At 37.4% G+C, this 17712-nt stretch overlaps 1 protein-coding gene across 1 annotated transcript in view; it reads right to left on the reverse strand.

The window, feature by feature from the left end:
- Positions 1 to 17712, reverse strand: part of PLCH1 (phospholipase C eta 1) — a 269963-nt gene that overhangs the window by 77783 nt on the left and 174468 nt on the right. Inside the window, exons 8-9 of the mRNA XM_055110608.2 lie at positions 4575 to 4668; positions 1367 to 1570 (exon numbers count right to left, since the gene is read on the reverse strand). Coding sequence (XP_054966583.1) covers positions 1367 to 1570; positions 4575 to 4668 — 298 coding nt within the window. The remainder of the gene's footprint in view (positions 1 to 1366; positions 1571 to 4574; positions 4669 to 17712) is intronic.

Consider the following 17712-nt stretch of genomic DNA (forward strand, 5'->3'; position numbering starts at 1 on the left):
CTCCCTTGGATTCACTGTGATAGCCCTCCCACCAACTTCCTGCTTCCAGTTTCACCTCCCTTCTCCCTCCACAAACACACATGTCAAAAAAAAAAAAAAACTTTTAAAATTATCCTTTCACACTGTTGCCCAAATAATCTTTCTAAACTGCAAATCTGATCATATCACTATAGATATTAAAACCTTTCACTGGCCCCTCATTACCAAAAACTAAAATGAAATTCCTCACCATAGCACTCAAAACCCTTTACAGCTGACCCTCAGCTCCCTTCCTAGCCTAACTGATTTCTCATCACATTTTACCTCGCACTTCATTCTCTATACCACCACTTCTATACCATTGTATATCAACCAACCGGTGAAATTTTCACATTCTTTCTCTCTCTCTGTCTCTCTCTCTCTCTCACAGGTGGGGTCTCACTGTGTTGCTCAGACTGGAATGCAATAGCTATTCACAGGCACAATCACAGCACACTGCAGCTTTGAACTCCTGGTCCCAAGCAATCCTCCCACCTCAGCCTCCCAGGTAGCTAAAACTATAGGTGTACAATACCATGCCTGGTTTATATTATTTTTTTTTTTAAATGTTCATCCCTTCTACTAGACTGTGAACTCCCTGAAGACAGAATTCATATTTTACTTACTTCTGTATACTCACCACCTGGAACCCACTAGAAGTTTAATAAATGTTGACTAATTGATAGACCATGAAGTATCTTAAAAACAAAGAGCTTGGCCAGGCGCGGTGGCTCACACCTGTAATCCCAGCACTTCGGGAGGCTGAGGTGGGTGGATCATGAGGTCAGAGATCGAGGCCATCCTGGCCAACATGGTGAAACCCCATCTCTACTAAAAATACAAAAAAAATTAGCTGGGTGTGGTGGTGTGCACCTGTAATCCCAGCTACTTGGGAGGCTGAGGCAGGAGAATCGCTTGAACCTGGGAGATGGAGATTGCACTGAGCCTAGATCGTGCCACTGCACTCCATCCTGGTGACAGAGCGAGACTCCATCTCAAAAAAAATAAAAAATTAAAAAATTAAAAAATAAAAACAAAGAGCTCTCCTGAACTATTTTTGCAATTGTATAATTAAAAATATCTTTCTAGGAAGACTTTAATTTTCATCATAATTTCTCAGCAACTAACGGTATGCTTCACAACTGCTAACACAGATCTCTTTCTCCCAATTGAACAATAAGGAGCCAGAGAGAATTATGAGTTAAGATTGACTTTACAATGAGCAGAAAAGTAGTACTAATTAGTGTGAGAGTGTGTTTTAGGTCTCCATTCTTTATACTAGACTCGACAGACTGATTAAAGGACAGGGTCACCCATACACATCGGAGCTCAGAAAAAGTGCACGTACCTTCCACACAGCGACAGCCCTCTTGCAGCACCCGTGCATACATATCCACTTTGGACTGAGAAAGGAGCTGGTCTCCAGTCAAGTATGTATTGTGAGAGGAAGCAATGTAGTAGTTGCAGAGGGGCTGATCCATGTCTTGGTACACTTCATGGTGCAATGGGTTAAATATGTCACAGGCAGGACTACGCATGAAGTTCGTGAAGCCTTTGGAAGAAAGAGAGAGTGACTTACTACAGCTTTCAAAGCATATATACTTAATGGCTCTAAGAGGGGCAAAAGGGGTCAAAAAATGTTCATAATGATTATCTTATTTACCCTCAGGATGGCCTTTGTGGGGAAAACTGGAGCAATGAGAGATTTGCCTGAGGTCAACGGTATGGTTTAGATATTTGTTCCACCCAAATCTCATGTTGAAATATAATCCCCTATGTTGGAGGTGGGCCCTGGTGGGAGGTGTATGGATCATGGGGGTGGATCCCTCAAGGCTTGGTACTGTCTTTGCAGTAGCGCATGAGTTCTCCTGAGATCTGTTTGTTTAAAAGTATATGGCTGTCTCCACTCCACTCTCTCTCCTGCTCCAGCTCAAGCCACGTGACCTGTTTCCTCCCACTTCACCTTCTACCATGAGTAAAAGCTCCCTCCAGCCTCCCTAGAGAAGCCAAGCAGATGCTGGCACCATGCTTCTGGTACAACCTGTAGAATGTGAGCCAATTAAAACTCTTCTTTATAAATTACCTAGCCTTGGGTATTTCTTTCTTTCTTTCTTTCTTTCTTTCTTTTTTTTTTTTTGAGATGGAGTCTTGCTTTGTCGCCCAGGATGGAGTGCAATGGCACGATCTTGGCTCACTGCAACCTCCGCCTCCCAGGTTCAAGAGATTCTCCAGCCTCAGCCTTCCGAGTAGCTGGGACTACAGGCATGCGCCACTGCGTGTAGCTAATTTTTTTGCATTTTTAGTAGAGACGGGGTTTCACCATGTTGGCCAGGCTGGTCTCGAACTCCTGACCTCAGGTGATCTGCCCGCCTCGGCTTCCCAAAGCGCTGAGATTACAGGCGTGAGCCACTGTGCCCGGCCAGGTATTTCCTAATGGCAACACAAGAACAGCCTAATACAGTCAAATAGACAGTGTCAAAAAATGAAATGTGACTTTTAGGAATAGCCTTTTAAATATAACCTAATATATATATGTATATATATGTATATATATACATATATATGTATATATATACATATATATGTATATATATGTATATATATACATATATATGTATATATATACACACACACATATATGTATATATGTAGATATATATATATACATATATATGTGTGTGTGTATATATATATATATATATATGTTGACTTTTTAAGAATTTTGACTAGGTAGAGGAGGGGCCAAGCTGTTTAGTGATGACTGAACTCAAGCTATGCTTATGCAGTGTGACTGATGCCATGTTAAAACCATAGTGATACCAAGAGGTACCCTGAACAACCAGCAATTGATAGGTTATTACGTTCATCTGAAAAACAGTAAAGTCAGTGCCATAGTTAAGGTAGTAAGCCAAAAGTTAAACACTGTCTAAATTCAGGGTGTGATTGACAACCAAATTGGTTTGAAAAAATGCTGCTAATGGCTGGCACATTTTATAACTTTGAAATAGTCCTTTAAGATTATTTAGAAAACCCTATCAGTTTTTTTACAATCTTTCAAAATATAATGCCTGGGTCAAAGAGGTTTTCACTAATATAACAAATAAATACATGGATGACTCACAAGTACCTAAGTAGAATAATTATTAGGGTAAATTATTTCAAGTTTTCAAAAATCATTTGGTATAATTATATTTGTAAATATCCTTAGAGACTTAATTTCTTCATGCCAACTTTTATGTCCATAACTTAGGAAACCATGTTTAATTCCATCTTTTCAGGACTCACCAAAGAAAAGATTCATTTCTTAGCACAGAAAAGGCCCAAGTTAGTTTATCATCTCTGGTTGTTTTTAAAACAGTTTTTAATGATATAATATTTTATTTTATTTTATTTTATTTTATTTTTTTATTTTTTGAGACAGAGTCTCACTCTGTCACCCAGGTTGGAATGCAGTGGCATGGTCTCGGCTCACTGCAACCTCCACCTCCCAGGCTCAAGGGACTCTTGTGCCTCAGTTTCCTGAGTAGCTGGGATTACAGGCATGTGCCACCATGTCCAGCTAATTTTTGTATTTTTAGTAGAGATGGGGTTTCACCATGTTGGCCAGGCTGGTCTCAAACTCCTGGCCTCAAGTGATCCCCCTCCCTCAGCCTCCCAAACTGCTGGGATTACAGGTGTGAGCCACCACACCCAGCTAATGATCTAAGATTTTAAATTATTCCTCTTGACTTTAATTACCTACCACCACAGGAAGTAAATAGATGGTATTAAACCCCCCTTGTTCACACTGATCTGGGAGCAGAAGAAATGAGGGAGCCAACGGTCAAAATTGGTGAGATAAACCATGGCTTTGCATGCTCTTATAGGCAGCTGGTCTTTCATTAAAGATCATCTGCTCTGCCTGAAAGATCCTCCTCTTGGGTGGCAGCCTACATAGTATTTCTTTACATATTTTAAATACATATACATACATGTAGCTATATTTCTGCCATATTATTTATGTCTAACATTCCAGGAGCTAGATTCTGGGTATATAACCGTGGGCAAATTATTTAGCTTATTTGAGCCTCACTTCCTCAACTAAAAAATGAAGTCATTGTATTAATGAGATTTGTAGTTCCAACAGCTTCTGCAAAGCTACCAATTAGGAAAAACAGTCAGTTGCTACCATTTTAAAGGAAACATGGCAAGTCACTAGTCTCAGAGATAACTTATTTTAGGACTGAATTTCCCTTCATGAAATTATCAGGCTAATTTCCAAAAATTAGCCAGTTGAGAAAAGCCCAAATATGTCATGGCATCCATCACACGTGGTGGTACCAGGTAGACTTGCTTGAAGTGGAAAATGCTTATGGGCATTGCAAAAGTAAGAGAAATAGCAACATCATGGTCTTTGCTTTGCAGGAAAATATATGTGTGTTGTAGATTTTGTTTGAATTATTTATTAATATAATCCCATGGATATGTCCTGATTTCTTTTCCTAAAAATTTTTGCTGGAATTTAACTTAACAGGCTGAATCAAGAAATGAGAAATAAAGAATATTGGTTATTTTACCTTCTATGCCAAGAACATTTTTCACCTTATTTTCTTCTGAAACTTCAAACTTCTTTATGATGTCAAGACAATAGTCCGTTGTCACATTATTCATCTAAGAAAAACAGAATACTAGTAGAGTACCTGCAATTTCATAAACTATGTTCCTCCACAGTAGAAAGACATTTACTGATTTTGCATTCTTCACACCGTACAAAGTACCTAAATGAGCATTGTTTGGGGTTATTAGTGTCACAGCTATTTTATCTTTGGAGAATGACCATGATCTCAATCTTCCTATGCATTTTTTAGATTGAATCAGTGAAAATAGCCCTTCAACTATTAGACAAATGTTCTCTGTGAAGAAATGAAATAAAATCAGTTATCAATGTGAATCCATTGCCAAAAATACACTCACTATAAGCTAGCAGCTATCTGCAAAAATTAACGTTTCCTACACAAGCACTAAAGTTTGCTGATCATAAATATATGTAGAAAAAGAATGATTCCCTACCAAAACAGAATGTTTCTAAGTAAATGTACCTCTGCGTGTGTGTGTGTGTGTGTGTGTGTGTGTGTGTGTGTGTGTGTGTGTATCCATAGAACCATCCACTGAGCAGAGCAGTCTGCCATGGTAATTCAGGAACACAAAGGTTAGCAAGAGGAAATAAAAATGAAAAGCTAGGTGAGGTAGCTAGCATAACAACTCTGGAGCTAGACTGCTTGCGTTCAAATCACCTAGTTTATATTATTAATAGTGTGACATTGAAGAGGTTACTTACCTTTTCTGTGGCTACCTGATAGTGGAGTGATAAGGATTAAATGAATCGATATTTGCAAAAACATTGTGTGGCACCAAAAAGGCAGTATATGCTATTTATTAATATTAATATTATTGAGTCAGTCTCAAATTTGCTACATGAACAATATATGCTGAGTGTCACTGGGAAAGGTAAACTCTTCAGAAATAATTTCTTTAATTAAACAGCAACATTAAGAATGTGATATTTTGATCAAAAATCCATTTAGTCCCACAATCTAACATTGACATTTTAAAATATTAATGAATAATTATAGAGGAAGCTAATTTTGTGAGCTAGTATTTCATATTTTAATTATATTTTCTCAAATATTCCATTTTTGTTTAGGTTTAATACTTACATTTTAATAAAATCTAGTTTTTCTAAACAGTCTATTTAAACTGGGGGTGAAGCACTGCTGTATGGCTGTTTTTTGTCAGTTCAAAAGAACACACAATGCTTTCTTTCTTTTCAAACTAGCATGGTGGCTGATGCATCCTTTGAGTAAATTTTATAATTCTTATTCTATTTAGGGGCCCATATTACCAGAAACCACCTGAAAGTATTATAAATAAATGAAACTGCAATACCTCCAAGGAACTCTACTGACCCAGGCAGGCTTTGAGCAGCTCATTAATTTGTCTGCTGTGAGCTAGAGAGATTTGGCACATGCAGTCTAAAGATAAATAATTTTTCACAAAATAAAATGAACCAAATTGATAACAATTTTACATGCCGTGTGAAGACTAATTTCACTTTGCAATTATTTTGTTTATAAGCCCATTTGTTCAGAAATGTAGAGGTCTTAAACTGGACTCAGGTAGACTACCAGAAGCCCATGAATCTTAACAAAAACAATGAAGAAACAACAAAACAACTAATTCACTGAGATGATGGAGCTAACTGCAGGTGAGCAGCGAATATGTTACTAATTCAGGATACAGTGAAGACTTTTATAACCAAAAACATCATATTTGAAAATATTCATTGAATTGGCAAAAATATTAGTAAGCATTCTGTGAAGTTCACAAATTTCTGGCCACCGTAGAAGGATTAATGGGAAAAAATAATCTACTTTCTACCAAAATTGAGGTATTAAGGATTGACTCTTTGCAAAATACAGTAAAACCCCATAATAATGAGAATTGAAATGTAAGAGTCAATCGACTCCCAATCTTCCCCATCCCCTGATCTCATTTAATTAATCTCCCAACAGCAAAATCCTGCATTTTACGTAATTGAGTTTTTTAAGACTTCATTTAAGTTATAAGTTTATTGTATGACTGAAGGTTCAACATAGGTTAATGCTCTTTACTGTCCTTCTTCACCCTGTTTTGCTTCCTATTTGACAGAGCTGATAGAGAGAAATAGGAATTTCTCCCTACTCTAACCCCGTTTCCTATGGAGTTCACTTGAAAGTTTTGTTTGTCATTGAACATCTGAGTCACTTGCTGTCTCCAATACTGAATATTGTTCTTTCTACAGGCAACTGGTGCTAAAAGAAGAACTTAAGATAAAATGCGATTATTTTAATAATGACTCTACATTTATATAATGCTGTCAATGTGCAGTAAAGAGCTTTTACACACACAATCTTAAATAATTCTTACAATAGTCTTGTAAATTTAGTGTTTTTATCCCTGCCTTATAGATAGAAAAATTAATGTTGAGAGAGGTTAATTAAACATCACCATCAAAGTCACAAAACTGTAAGAGGCAGAACCAAAGATCAAATTTGGACCTTCTTGACTTCAAGTCCAAAGCACTTTCTTGTATAACTATTCTCTGGGCATTTTTCTTTATTTCTATTGAAAAATTAAAATGCTTACTTTTAAAACTGATAGGTGTTTTTAATTGCAATATAACTGAAACTCCTAAATCATTTCTTTACTTCAAATCAATTATTACAATTTAACTTATTTTATTATTCAAGATTAGACTCCATTCTCTTTTCCTTTATTTACTGTAATTCTTTAGTCTCATCCAGAAGAGAAAAGACTCACTGGTCCTCACATTAAAGGACAACTAATTTCAGATAAACAAGTTGTAGAAACTAGTCGTAGATCTATAAAATACCCATATTCTGACACTACCTATTTATCCTCAGACTTCCTGTAAGTTTTTTAGCAAAACTTTCCCTGTGAATGAAAATTTAAAACAAAGTCAGAAGGGGTAAACAATTATATTTCTTATGGCTATGATTCTCAACAACACCAAGTGCAAAATCAATGTATCATTTGCAAAAATTCTAATATTGCTAAACCTTACTAGCTTATTTTTATCAAAGGGTTATATTTGTAACTAAATAAGTCAAAACTAAGATCTTTATAACTAAAACCAGAAGTCCCCCGCCTATACCCAGAATCACTCCCCAAAGTCAATAATGCCAATATTTCTAGATATTTCTTTTGAAATCGGTCTTTATATATATATTTGGAGATGGAGTCTTGCCCTGTCACCCAGGCTGGGGAGCAGGGACCTCACTGCAACCTCTGCTTACCGCGTTCAAGCAATTCTCCTGCCTCAGCCTCCCATGTAGCTGGGATTACGGGCACACGCCACCATGCCCTGCTAATTTTGTATTTCAGTAGAAACAGGGTTTCACCATGTTGGCCAGGTTGGTCTCGAACTCCTGACCTCAGGTGATATGCCCGCCTCGGCCTCCCAAAGTACTGGGATTACAGGTGTGAGCCACCGCACCCGGCCATCTTTCTATTCCTAATTATTGTATTTATAATGCTATATTGTACACTTTAAAAATTATTGACTTCTTACTGTATTAGATATTAAGTTAGATCTTTAACATAATAATAAGATCTTCTGGATCTGCAGATCTGCCTCTCTGCCTGTCCTCTCAGTATAATTATATCATCCAGTTTTTATGAAATATATGGTGTTTAAATTATTCCAAGTATGCGAATGTTGAACAATGCTGAATCCGTTGTACACTGTGATTGTGTTTCCTTTCTCACAGAACATTTTTTATAATTACTTGCTGACATTCCTACTCATTTGGTTAACTTTTAATGTACCTATCACAAATTCTTCCCAATGACTCTAATGGTCTCTCAAGTTCCACATAATCAAAGGCAACAGATAATCCATGAATTGTGCTTTTTTTCTCCCTACAAAAGTTCTCCTTCTTTCCTTCTGGTTGGGTTCTGGAACTGTATTCAGCTTTTGCTCTGACTTTACTCTGTCACTCTTGTGAAAGAGCTCTCAGGAAGTAAATTATTTATTTCCCTCATGTGTTTTTGTGTGTGCTCTGGTGTATTTGTCTTTTATTCCACACACACATTTGTTTGACAGTTTTTGGCAGAAAATTCTAGGTTGAATCATTGCTCTCACGATTTTTGGCTTCCAGAACTGCTGTTGAGAAATCTGATGCCATTCTGATTCCAATCCTTTTCACAGGACCAGTTGTTGTTTGCTAATTAGTTTAGTTTAGTTTTCTCTTTTTACAAGCACTCAGGGTTCCACTTTATCCTTGGCACTGTGAAATTTCACTCTGATTTGCCTCTTTGTGGATCTTTATACTGAGGTTGGCCCTCGTTTGGGTTTGTCAGTCTAGAGAATCTTACCTTTCCATGCTAATAAATTTTTTGTATTATTTATTTGATAAGTTTCTCCCTTCTATTTTCTCTTATTTTTTTCTATTTCTTTTTTGTTTGTTCTTCTCATGCTTTTAATTTCCAAGAGATTTTTTTTTTCTCTGAATCTTCTTTTCTTGTGGCATCCTTTTATTTCTTAAGAGACAGGTCCTCATTCTGTCACCCAGACTGGAGTGCAGTGGCACAGTCATGGCGCACTGCAGCCTCCAAATCCTGGAATCAAGTGATCCTCCTTCCTCAGCATCCCATGTAGTGGGGACTACAGCCACACACCACTGCACCTGGCTGATTTTTTTATTTTTACTTTTATTCTTATTTTTATTTTGTAGAGACAGGGTGTAGCTATGTTGCCCAGGCTGGTCTCGAACTCCTGGCCTCAAGCAATCTTCCCACCTTGGCCTCCCAATGTGCTGGAATTTTAAGCAAGAGCCACTGTGCCCAATCTGTCATAGCATCTTGCTCTTGCTTTATGGCAACAATATTTGAATCATTCTGATAACATTAACAATAATTTTTAAAGTTTCCTCCTCCTTGCATTACCTCTGTTTCCTCCAAGTTTATTGTCTCTATTTATTTGCTTTAGTAGTCTCTGTTCTTTATAGCAGAGGATTTCCTCAAACATTGGTAAGCCTTGGTTATTTAAAACCAATAACCTGGGAACTGAGTATTGGAAGAGGGCTATGGTTTTCACATCTCAATGCATAGATGGTCACTAACCCTTGCATTCATTCTCTACTTCTGTGAAACAAACCACCCCATAACCTAGAAACTTAAAACAACGACGGTTTATTTGATAACAATTGTGTAGGGTGGCAAGTCAGACTGGGTTCAGTTGGATGGTTATTCTGCTGTTCTCATTTAGAGTTCTTCATGTGACTACAGGCATCTGGTTACTTGCCAGACGGTACAAGATGGCCTCACCCACATGTCTGTGGTTGGTGCTGGCTGTTGGCTGGGCCTCTTTCTCTATGTAGTCTCTCATCCCCAAGGAAACTCACCTGGTTTCCTCACATGATAGTCCCACAGTTCCAACAGGGTGAGGATGAAATCTTCAAGACTCCCTGAGGCCTAGGCTCCAGAACCTGTACATCAGTCCTACCACAATTTATTAATCAAAGCAAGTCATTAAACTGGCACAGATTGAAGACGCAGGAAAATAGAATTCAATTATTGGTGGAAGGAGTGGCAAAGGTGCATTGAAAAGACACATATGTATAGGAATATGGCTGTTATTATAGCCATCTTCATAATCCCCATGTTTTCCATATAGTACCCACACTCAGCCTTGTGTGGCATCACTTAGTCAAATCCTCTTACCTCTTTTTTTTTAGATAGAGTCTCACTCTGTTGCCCAGGCTGGAGTGCAGTGGCACAATCTCAGCCAAATTCAACCTCCACCTCCAGGGTTCAAGCGATTCTCCTGCCTCAGCCTCCCGAGTAGCTGGGACTACAAGCATGCGTCACCACGCCCAGATAATTTTTTGCATTTTTAGTGGAGATGGGGTTTCACCATATTGGCCAGGCTGGTCTCAAACTCCTGACCTCAAGTGATCTGCCTGCCTCGGCCTCCCAAAGTACTGGGATTACAGGAGTAAGCCACCATACCCAGCCCCCCTTACCTCTTACATACAGTTTTATGCCAGGGTAGAGAAGGGACAGTTGCCCTGCTACAAGGTTTGGAGGAGAAGAGCTGAAGCCCTAACCATATCTTAAACAGACTTTCAACCAATGCTTGTTTTCAACCCCTCTTTTCCTCTTTTCAGGAATATCATGTAACTAACATCAATTTTTGAGCTTATCAGGGGCTTCCCCTGGGCAAAAGGAGTTGCTTCGAGGCTTCTCACTCTATGAGATTGAATTTCAGTGCTCTGGGGTCTCCTTTAAATCAGACAAGTTTTAAAATTTCGTTGCTCCTCTCCTGTTCTCTTTGTATCTGTGGTTTTACAGAGGGGGATTGTCTTTACTGTATTTTGGGGTAATTTCAAGAGGGAGTGAAGAAACACCTCTAAATGAATGGTCAGTTCATATTCAACTGAATAAGACAACCACGGTAACTATTAACCTCCTCAAACTAGCTACCTCTAATTCATCCTAAAACGAAACCGCATATTTCACAGCATTTGAACAGACGATTTCACAGAAAACGTTATCTGGGAAATATAGTCAATGCAGCAAAAATATTGCAAGATATAATTACTCTGAGTGATCTCTCAACTGCTTTAATTGTGAATAATTAAGAAAAATCAGCCAGGCATGGTGGCTCATGCCTGTATTCCCAGCACTTTGGGAGGCCAAGGTGGGCGGATCACTTGAGGCCAGGAGTTCGAGGCCAGCCTTGCCAACCTGGTGAAACCCCATCTCTACTAAAAACACAAAAATCAGCCAGGTATGGTGGCGGGCACCTACAATCCCAGCTTCTTGGGAGGCTGAGGCAGGAGAATCGCTTGAACCCAGCAGTCAGAGGTTGCAGTGAGCCAAGACAGCACCACTGCACTCCAGCCTGTGTGACAGAGCAAGACCCCATCTAAAAAAATAAATAAATAAATAAAAAGAAAAATGATACAGAAATTCAGGAAAACACCTCAAAGGAATGCTTTTATATGAGGAAGGTGCAAAAAAGATAAAGATACATTATCACCAGAATGGGATAGTTACAAGCAAAGGAGACTATAATTATTTCTCATGAGAGAGAAGATTAGAATGATTAGAATGACCATAACTCTTACCAAACCATTCTGGATTCAATGAAGGGTAAGGAAGGGAGAGGGCACAGATGATTCCTATAATTGGATCAGAATGATCAAAGAAACATTTTACCAGAAAGAATAAAGGGGCTAAAGGTGCAATTTTCAGAGCTACTACACGGGTAATGTATAGATCTATATCAGATTACAATAAGGAGATGGCCCTGTAGCAGGCAAACAGGAAATCTCTGAAAATCCTCTTGGAATTAACTATCCACATGCATATTTCAGATGAAACATTTATATAAACAGAAACCTACTTTTGACTTACAATAAAGGTAGCCTTTGCTCTTAGATAACAGCTAGCAGAAAATTTTAAATTTTTAAAATTATTTCATTTTAGAGACAGAGTCTTGCTCTGTGGCCCAGGCACAATCATAGCTCACTGCAGCCTGGAACACCCAGGCTCAAGCAGTCCTCCCACCTCCACCCCGCAAGTAGCTGGGACTAAGGGCAAGCACCACCACACCCAACTAATTTTTGTTTAAGAGAAGGGGTCTCACTATATTGTTCAGACTGATCTTGAACTCCAGGGCTCAAGTGATCCTCCTGCCTGCCCCCGTAGCTGGGATTACAGGGGCAAACCACTGGGCCTGGCTAGGAGGATTTTCCAACTATATAAAGGCGCTTCAATGTTCCTGCCTTCTCTTCCTTCTTCCTCAATCCATAAGAAACAAAAAAATATAAAGAACATAGGGGCTTGCTAAGAAAGGTTGCCAAGGGGATGGGAAAATGAAATCAAATTGTCACTCCAGAACCAAAACACTAAAAAGGATGGAACAAAAAAAACACTCAGCTCCAGTGCCAAGAAATGGATAGGAACTCTGGAGGAGATGTAGGTGGTTGTTTGGCAAATATGAGGTTGGGGTAGGTGGGGAATGAAACAAAGCAAAACAAAACAAAACAAAAACTCTCAATCAACTCTAGTAAATACTTTGGAACCACAGATTAGTGGATATCTGTGATCCTTTATCTGTAGATGAAAGGAAGAGAAGAAAGAGAAATCTCAGCCAGGTAATTTCTGGCTATACTGGCACTTCCTCATGGTTATAAAAGATAGTGAGAATTCCCTTGGCACAGCCGTGTTTTAAGAATGAAAGTCCTAATCAAGCAGCAATTGGACCTGTCAAAGGCATAAATTCAATCTTCTGAGAGCTTCAGTAAAATAAAAATCTGACCCACAGGCCAATATTTGATTTCATAAAACCCTTGACAGCATATGTGGCCAGCAGTGATATTTCATTTCACAACTGAGTAAACCTATAAAAGTTGAATATCCTGGTGTCTGCACCAATCTTATGTTATCAGAAGCTAATGAATTACTGTCACACACATCATCAAATTGCCTCAAATTTGTGCCATTGTGAAAATCCAGTTTTGAAACTCAAAACCCCACAAAACTATTGACTAATGACTCTTTCTACACAGTTAGATCGTGTCCAATCTAATAAAATAAATCTCAACACTATTTTAAAGAATGTTGAAATGCACAATTTTATAACAATTTTTAAATACAGAGCTATTTTCTTAGGATGAATTATTAAAGTAAAATGGTTTGGCCAAAGTTTTATAAATTATATTAAATGTTATAGACTGTAAAACTACTCCAGTATCATTCTATAATTTCACCAGAAATAGAAGAGATGGACACTACGTTTGGTGGCATATTTTTTAATCTTTACTAATACGATGGGAAAAAAATAGTCTCCTAGCCTAGATAGCATGGTGAGACCCTGTCTCTAAAACAGATTATTAAAAATTAGCTGGGTGTGATGATACACACCTGTAGTCCCAACTACTCAGGAGGCTGAGGCAGGAAGATTGCTTGAGCTCAGGAGTTGGAGGTTACATGATCCATGATCGCACCCACTGCACTCCAGCCTGGGTGACAGAGACCCTGTCTCTAAGAAATAAATAACTTGGTTTTATTTCAGATTTTTGAATTACTAATAAAGGGTATACATTTTCATAGGTTTATTGACTTTGCATGATTTTGTATAGGTTTCAAGTGTTTTACTCATTTTTCCATTGTTTTTTTTTCCTCAGTGGTCTAGGAAAGTACTTGCCACATTAAGGAAATTCACTATTTCTTTCTTTTGTATGTTACAAATATTTTCCTACTCTGTCCTTTAATTTTGTGGTGCTTAATAAAGTGGACCACATATAAACAAAGTTTCAGTACATTAAAATTTTCCTTTGTGATTTTTACCTCTTGATGTATGATCACTTTTTTTATAATTTTATAGATTTCTTTTGAGTCATGCTCATATGTAAGTAGCTTCAAGCTAATTTAGAAAATTAAACTATATACAGTTAATCATCTGCCAGGAACAAATGTCACAGAATTCTGGCTTCTGTTTTCCCTAACTAAAATTTACTGGCAGAATGTCAACAAAACTAAAAGGAGAGAAGAAACGCATGCCCCTTAGCAAGTGACATCCAGTATTGCTATTCAAATGAACTGGGGTAATTCCACTACCCTGAATGAATTTGAAGTCAGTAGTTTATACCTTTTAACTTTAATTCCTCACATTGCCACACTTCTGAATATCTTGGGCAAAGGACTTTCCTGTTCATCATTGCAATGTTCAATTTGACACTGTGAGATAGGAAAGGCAGGTATCATTTCCCTCTGCATGGATCAGGAAACCCAGGCTCAGAAACAATCATGACTGATTCTCCAACCACTAAAGCTTGCAGTGTGTGGAATGCAGGTGTTTTGGACTCCTGGTCTAATGTTCTTTCCAGTATACTATGAGAGTTCTGCAAGTAAGGATGGAGAAGTAGTTATATAACAGACTCCACAGAGGAGTAAAGATGTAGAAAGGATGTATCCTCTAAGGGAAAATATAGACATTTCTATTACCCAATTCCCTTTTTCTACCTGTCTTACAGCTAACATTGTTAATAAAGAATCTCTGCCTTTGCCAAACTATCAAACTACTTAAAATAACTAATTTTGACAAAGCATTTTGCTAATAACACTATCTGTTTAATTCTTAAGAAAGCAACAACAAAATTCATAAAAGTGAATCTGTTATTTCTAAAACGTATGTGATTATGATACTAAGGTAAAGTAAAATATTAAGTAGGTATTAGAAAGTTATCTAATCACATGGTTGGTTTTGCTGGCTACCAGCCCCTATCCTGAAACTATCCAGGGGCCCAACAATAGTTACCTCATTAGCATGAACTCAGATATGATGAAAAGGGGTTCATTATAAATAATCAAAGATACTTCTCAGGAAATTCTAAGAGTTTAGGAGCTCTGTGCCAGGAACTGGAACAAAGACCAAATGTATGTTTTATTATATCACACTATGACAGACTTGGAGTGGGAGGGTATAAGAGAAGTAATTTGGAAGAAAATTCTAACCATGTACAGATTTGATGCAGTTTAGTACACGGTACCCTAAAATATTGCACCCTAGCATTTGTGGAAAACAGCAGAAAAGGAAAGGTATCTCTGGCCTTCCCCCCAGCCCTTCCACCCATAAAACCTAGGAAGAATTTTCTGAGCTTCCCCTGAAGCAGACCATATGACCCTCGTTAAAGTGACCGTCAGCACCTTCCCAATACCCAGAGGAAAGGAGCAAAAGACACAGAGGTGCCAAGAAAAGTCTGAACAAACATGCCTTACTAAATTCCCCATTTACTGCCATTAGATCATAACCTTGTCCTCTAAACATATTTCTCCATGACTGTCTACTCTTCATCAAACTAGCATAAGAAATACACAGGTTTGCCTAACTCTCTGGGTCTTCAGTGCCTTATAAAGGCTCCTCTGTGTTATTAAAAACTTATTAGATAAATTTGTATGTTTTTCTCTTGTTAATCGGTCTTTTGTTATAAGTGCCTCTGCCATGCCCTAGCGATGGGTGTGGAAAAGACACTTCCCCTCACCTGTGGAATTTTACAGTCAAGTATATGTGCGGATGCTTGCCCACTAGGAATCTCACATTGCTCCTTGGAAATGGCTAGATCTGTGCAGCTAATAAACTAGGCAATGCACTAGGAAGTTACATCCACATCTCATTTAATTCTCACTCTACTCTTGCAAGGGCAATATTACTACCAAAACCATTTTATAAGTCACAAAGTCAAGGATGAAAAGTTAATGTGATCAAGTTGCAAGGTAAGCAAGGTTGTGTATCCAGTCCTGCTCACTCCTATTCCACCACACAGTCTAGTAATTTTTAAAACTTCCATGCCAAATGAAGTGTTAATCTGCTTGAAAAGAGGTGATTAGCATTACTGATGAAGACGATAAGAGAAACACATTATCAGAAAACATGTTTAATGCATTTAACTTTGGGAGTTTGAAAGAGACATCAAGAAAGGCATTAAAACTGGTTCCTACTTGGGTATTGCCTGCCACCTCTCAAATAAAAGCTAATAGTGTGGTGCTAGTGGTTGGTTCTTTAGTGGCATTTAAATAGAATAGATATCCACCTGGAATTACTGAGGGAAAACCAGTCTGTCTGCCTGTCAGTCTCTGTCTCTGTCTGTCTGTCTCTGTCTCTGTCTGTCTGTCTCTCTTTCTCTCTCTCTCTCTCTCTCTCTCACACACACACACACAGACACATACACACACATGCAGAGGCAATAAACAACAGAAAAACAGGACAGAATTCATACTGTATTTTCTGTATTTTAAAGAGCCTTTCAAAGTTCAAAAAATACAATTCAAAAACAAACATGGAAAAACATTCATCCCTGCTATCAAAAAATGTTAATCAAACCAACATTAACTTATCATTCTATAGCTACCATATTAGCACTAAAAGTGATCCATTTAATAACTAATCATTTGTTCACTGCTTTGTTAATTATAAACTGAAACAAATCTTTTATATAGCATTATGGAGATATGTTTCAAAAGCCATGAAAATATTTTATCCAATGGCTCAATAATAAGTAAATAATTCAGAAAAAACATATACATGGATTTTGTTCACCAAATACTTTGTACTTTTTTCATTCTTGCTAAAGCAAAACATTGAAGACTCTGATCACCAAATTAATCTCACATTTAAAAAATTCAAATATGGCATTTAAATGCTATAAAATGTTAATATAAATAAGGGTAGATTGTGAATCAGTGAGACTTTTTGCCATTTATGAATCTATAAGCAGCATTTACTAGCTCAAATTATGAATGTCAAATAGTTTTTAGACTACACCAAGAGTAACATAATTTTCCAGGTTATGTAGGAGAAAATTAAAGAAAGTTAAAAGAATTGACTCTCAAATGAAAATCACTTCACAAATTCAATTTAATTCAAATTAGCACTAAAACTAAGTGAGCATGATTTCATGTATATTAACAATGTATTACTAATTAATATTTTTAGTATCTTTACAAAGGTACTTCTTCTAAAGAAGTAACATTTCCAGGAAAAAAAATACGGCACGATAATTGTAATAAATTTTATTCTACCTCAAAAAGGAAAAATCCAGCAAACTTTAAAAAGCATGTTGTTTTACTTCTTCGCATTCTCTTTCCTTTTATCATAGACTCTCAAAATCATAAAGTATCAAAAAAAGGTCTTTATTTTGAGCTTTCTGAGGGTAGGTTTTGTCCACTACCAAAACTTAGCACAATACCTAGGAAATATAGTATCTATTCATACAAGGAAATGAATTAATCTGAAATGTTACTAATCCAAGCACCCACCCATATTTCAATCTCATTAATAGCGTCTCAAATCCTTGTTAACACCTTCAAGGAAGAAAACACAATTGTCAAAGTCATCCAGCACATCTTTGGTCAGCTATACTTCTTAAGAGCTAGTGGAAATTTATCTCTCTGATATTCAGATATTAATCCAATGTTTAATTCACTGGGGTTCTGTGGTAGAAGTTTATCCTGGTTCACATAAAGTCCTTGCAATATCCAGATCCAGACTGAAAGAAGGGATCAAACTAGGTGACCCAACTTTTCCACTCAGATATATATTCAACAGACTTGACAACGTATGTCCACACAAAAACTTGTACATGA

The sequence above is a fragment of the Pan paniscus genome, chromosome 2 (assembly GCF_029289425.2).
Source record: "Pan paniscus chromosome 2, NHGRI_mPanPan1-v2.0_pri, whole genome shotgun sequence".
Taxonomy (NCBI): domain Eukaryota; kingdom Metazoa; phylum Chordata; class Mammalia; order Primates; family Hominidae; genus Pan; species Pan paniscus.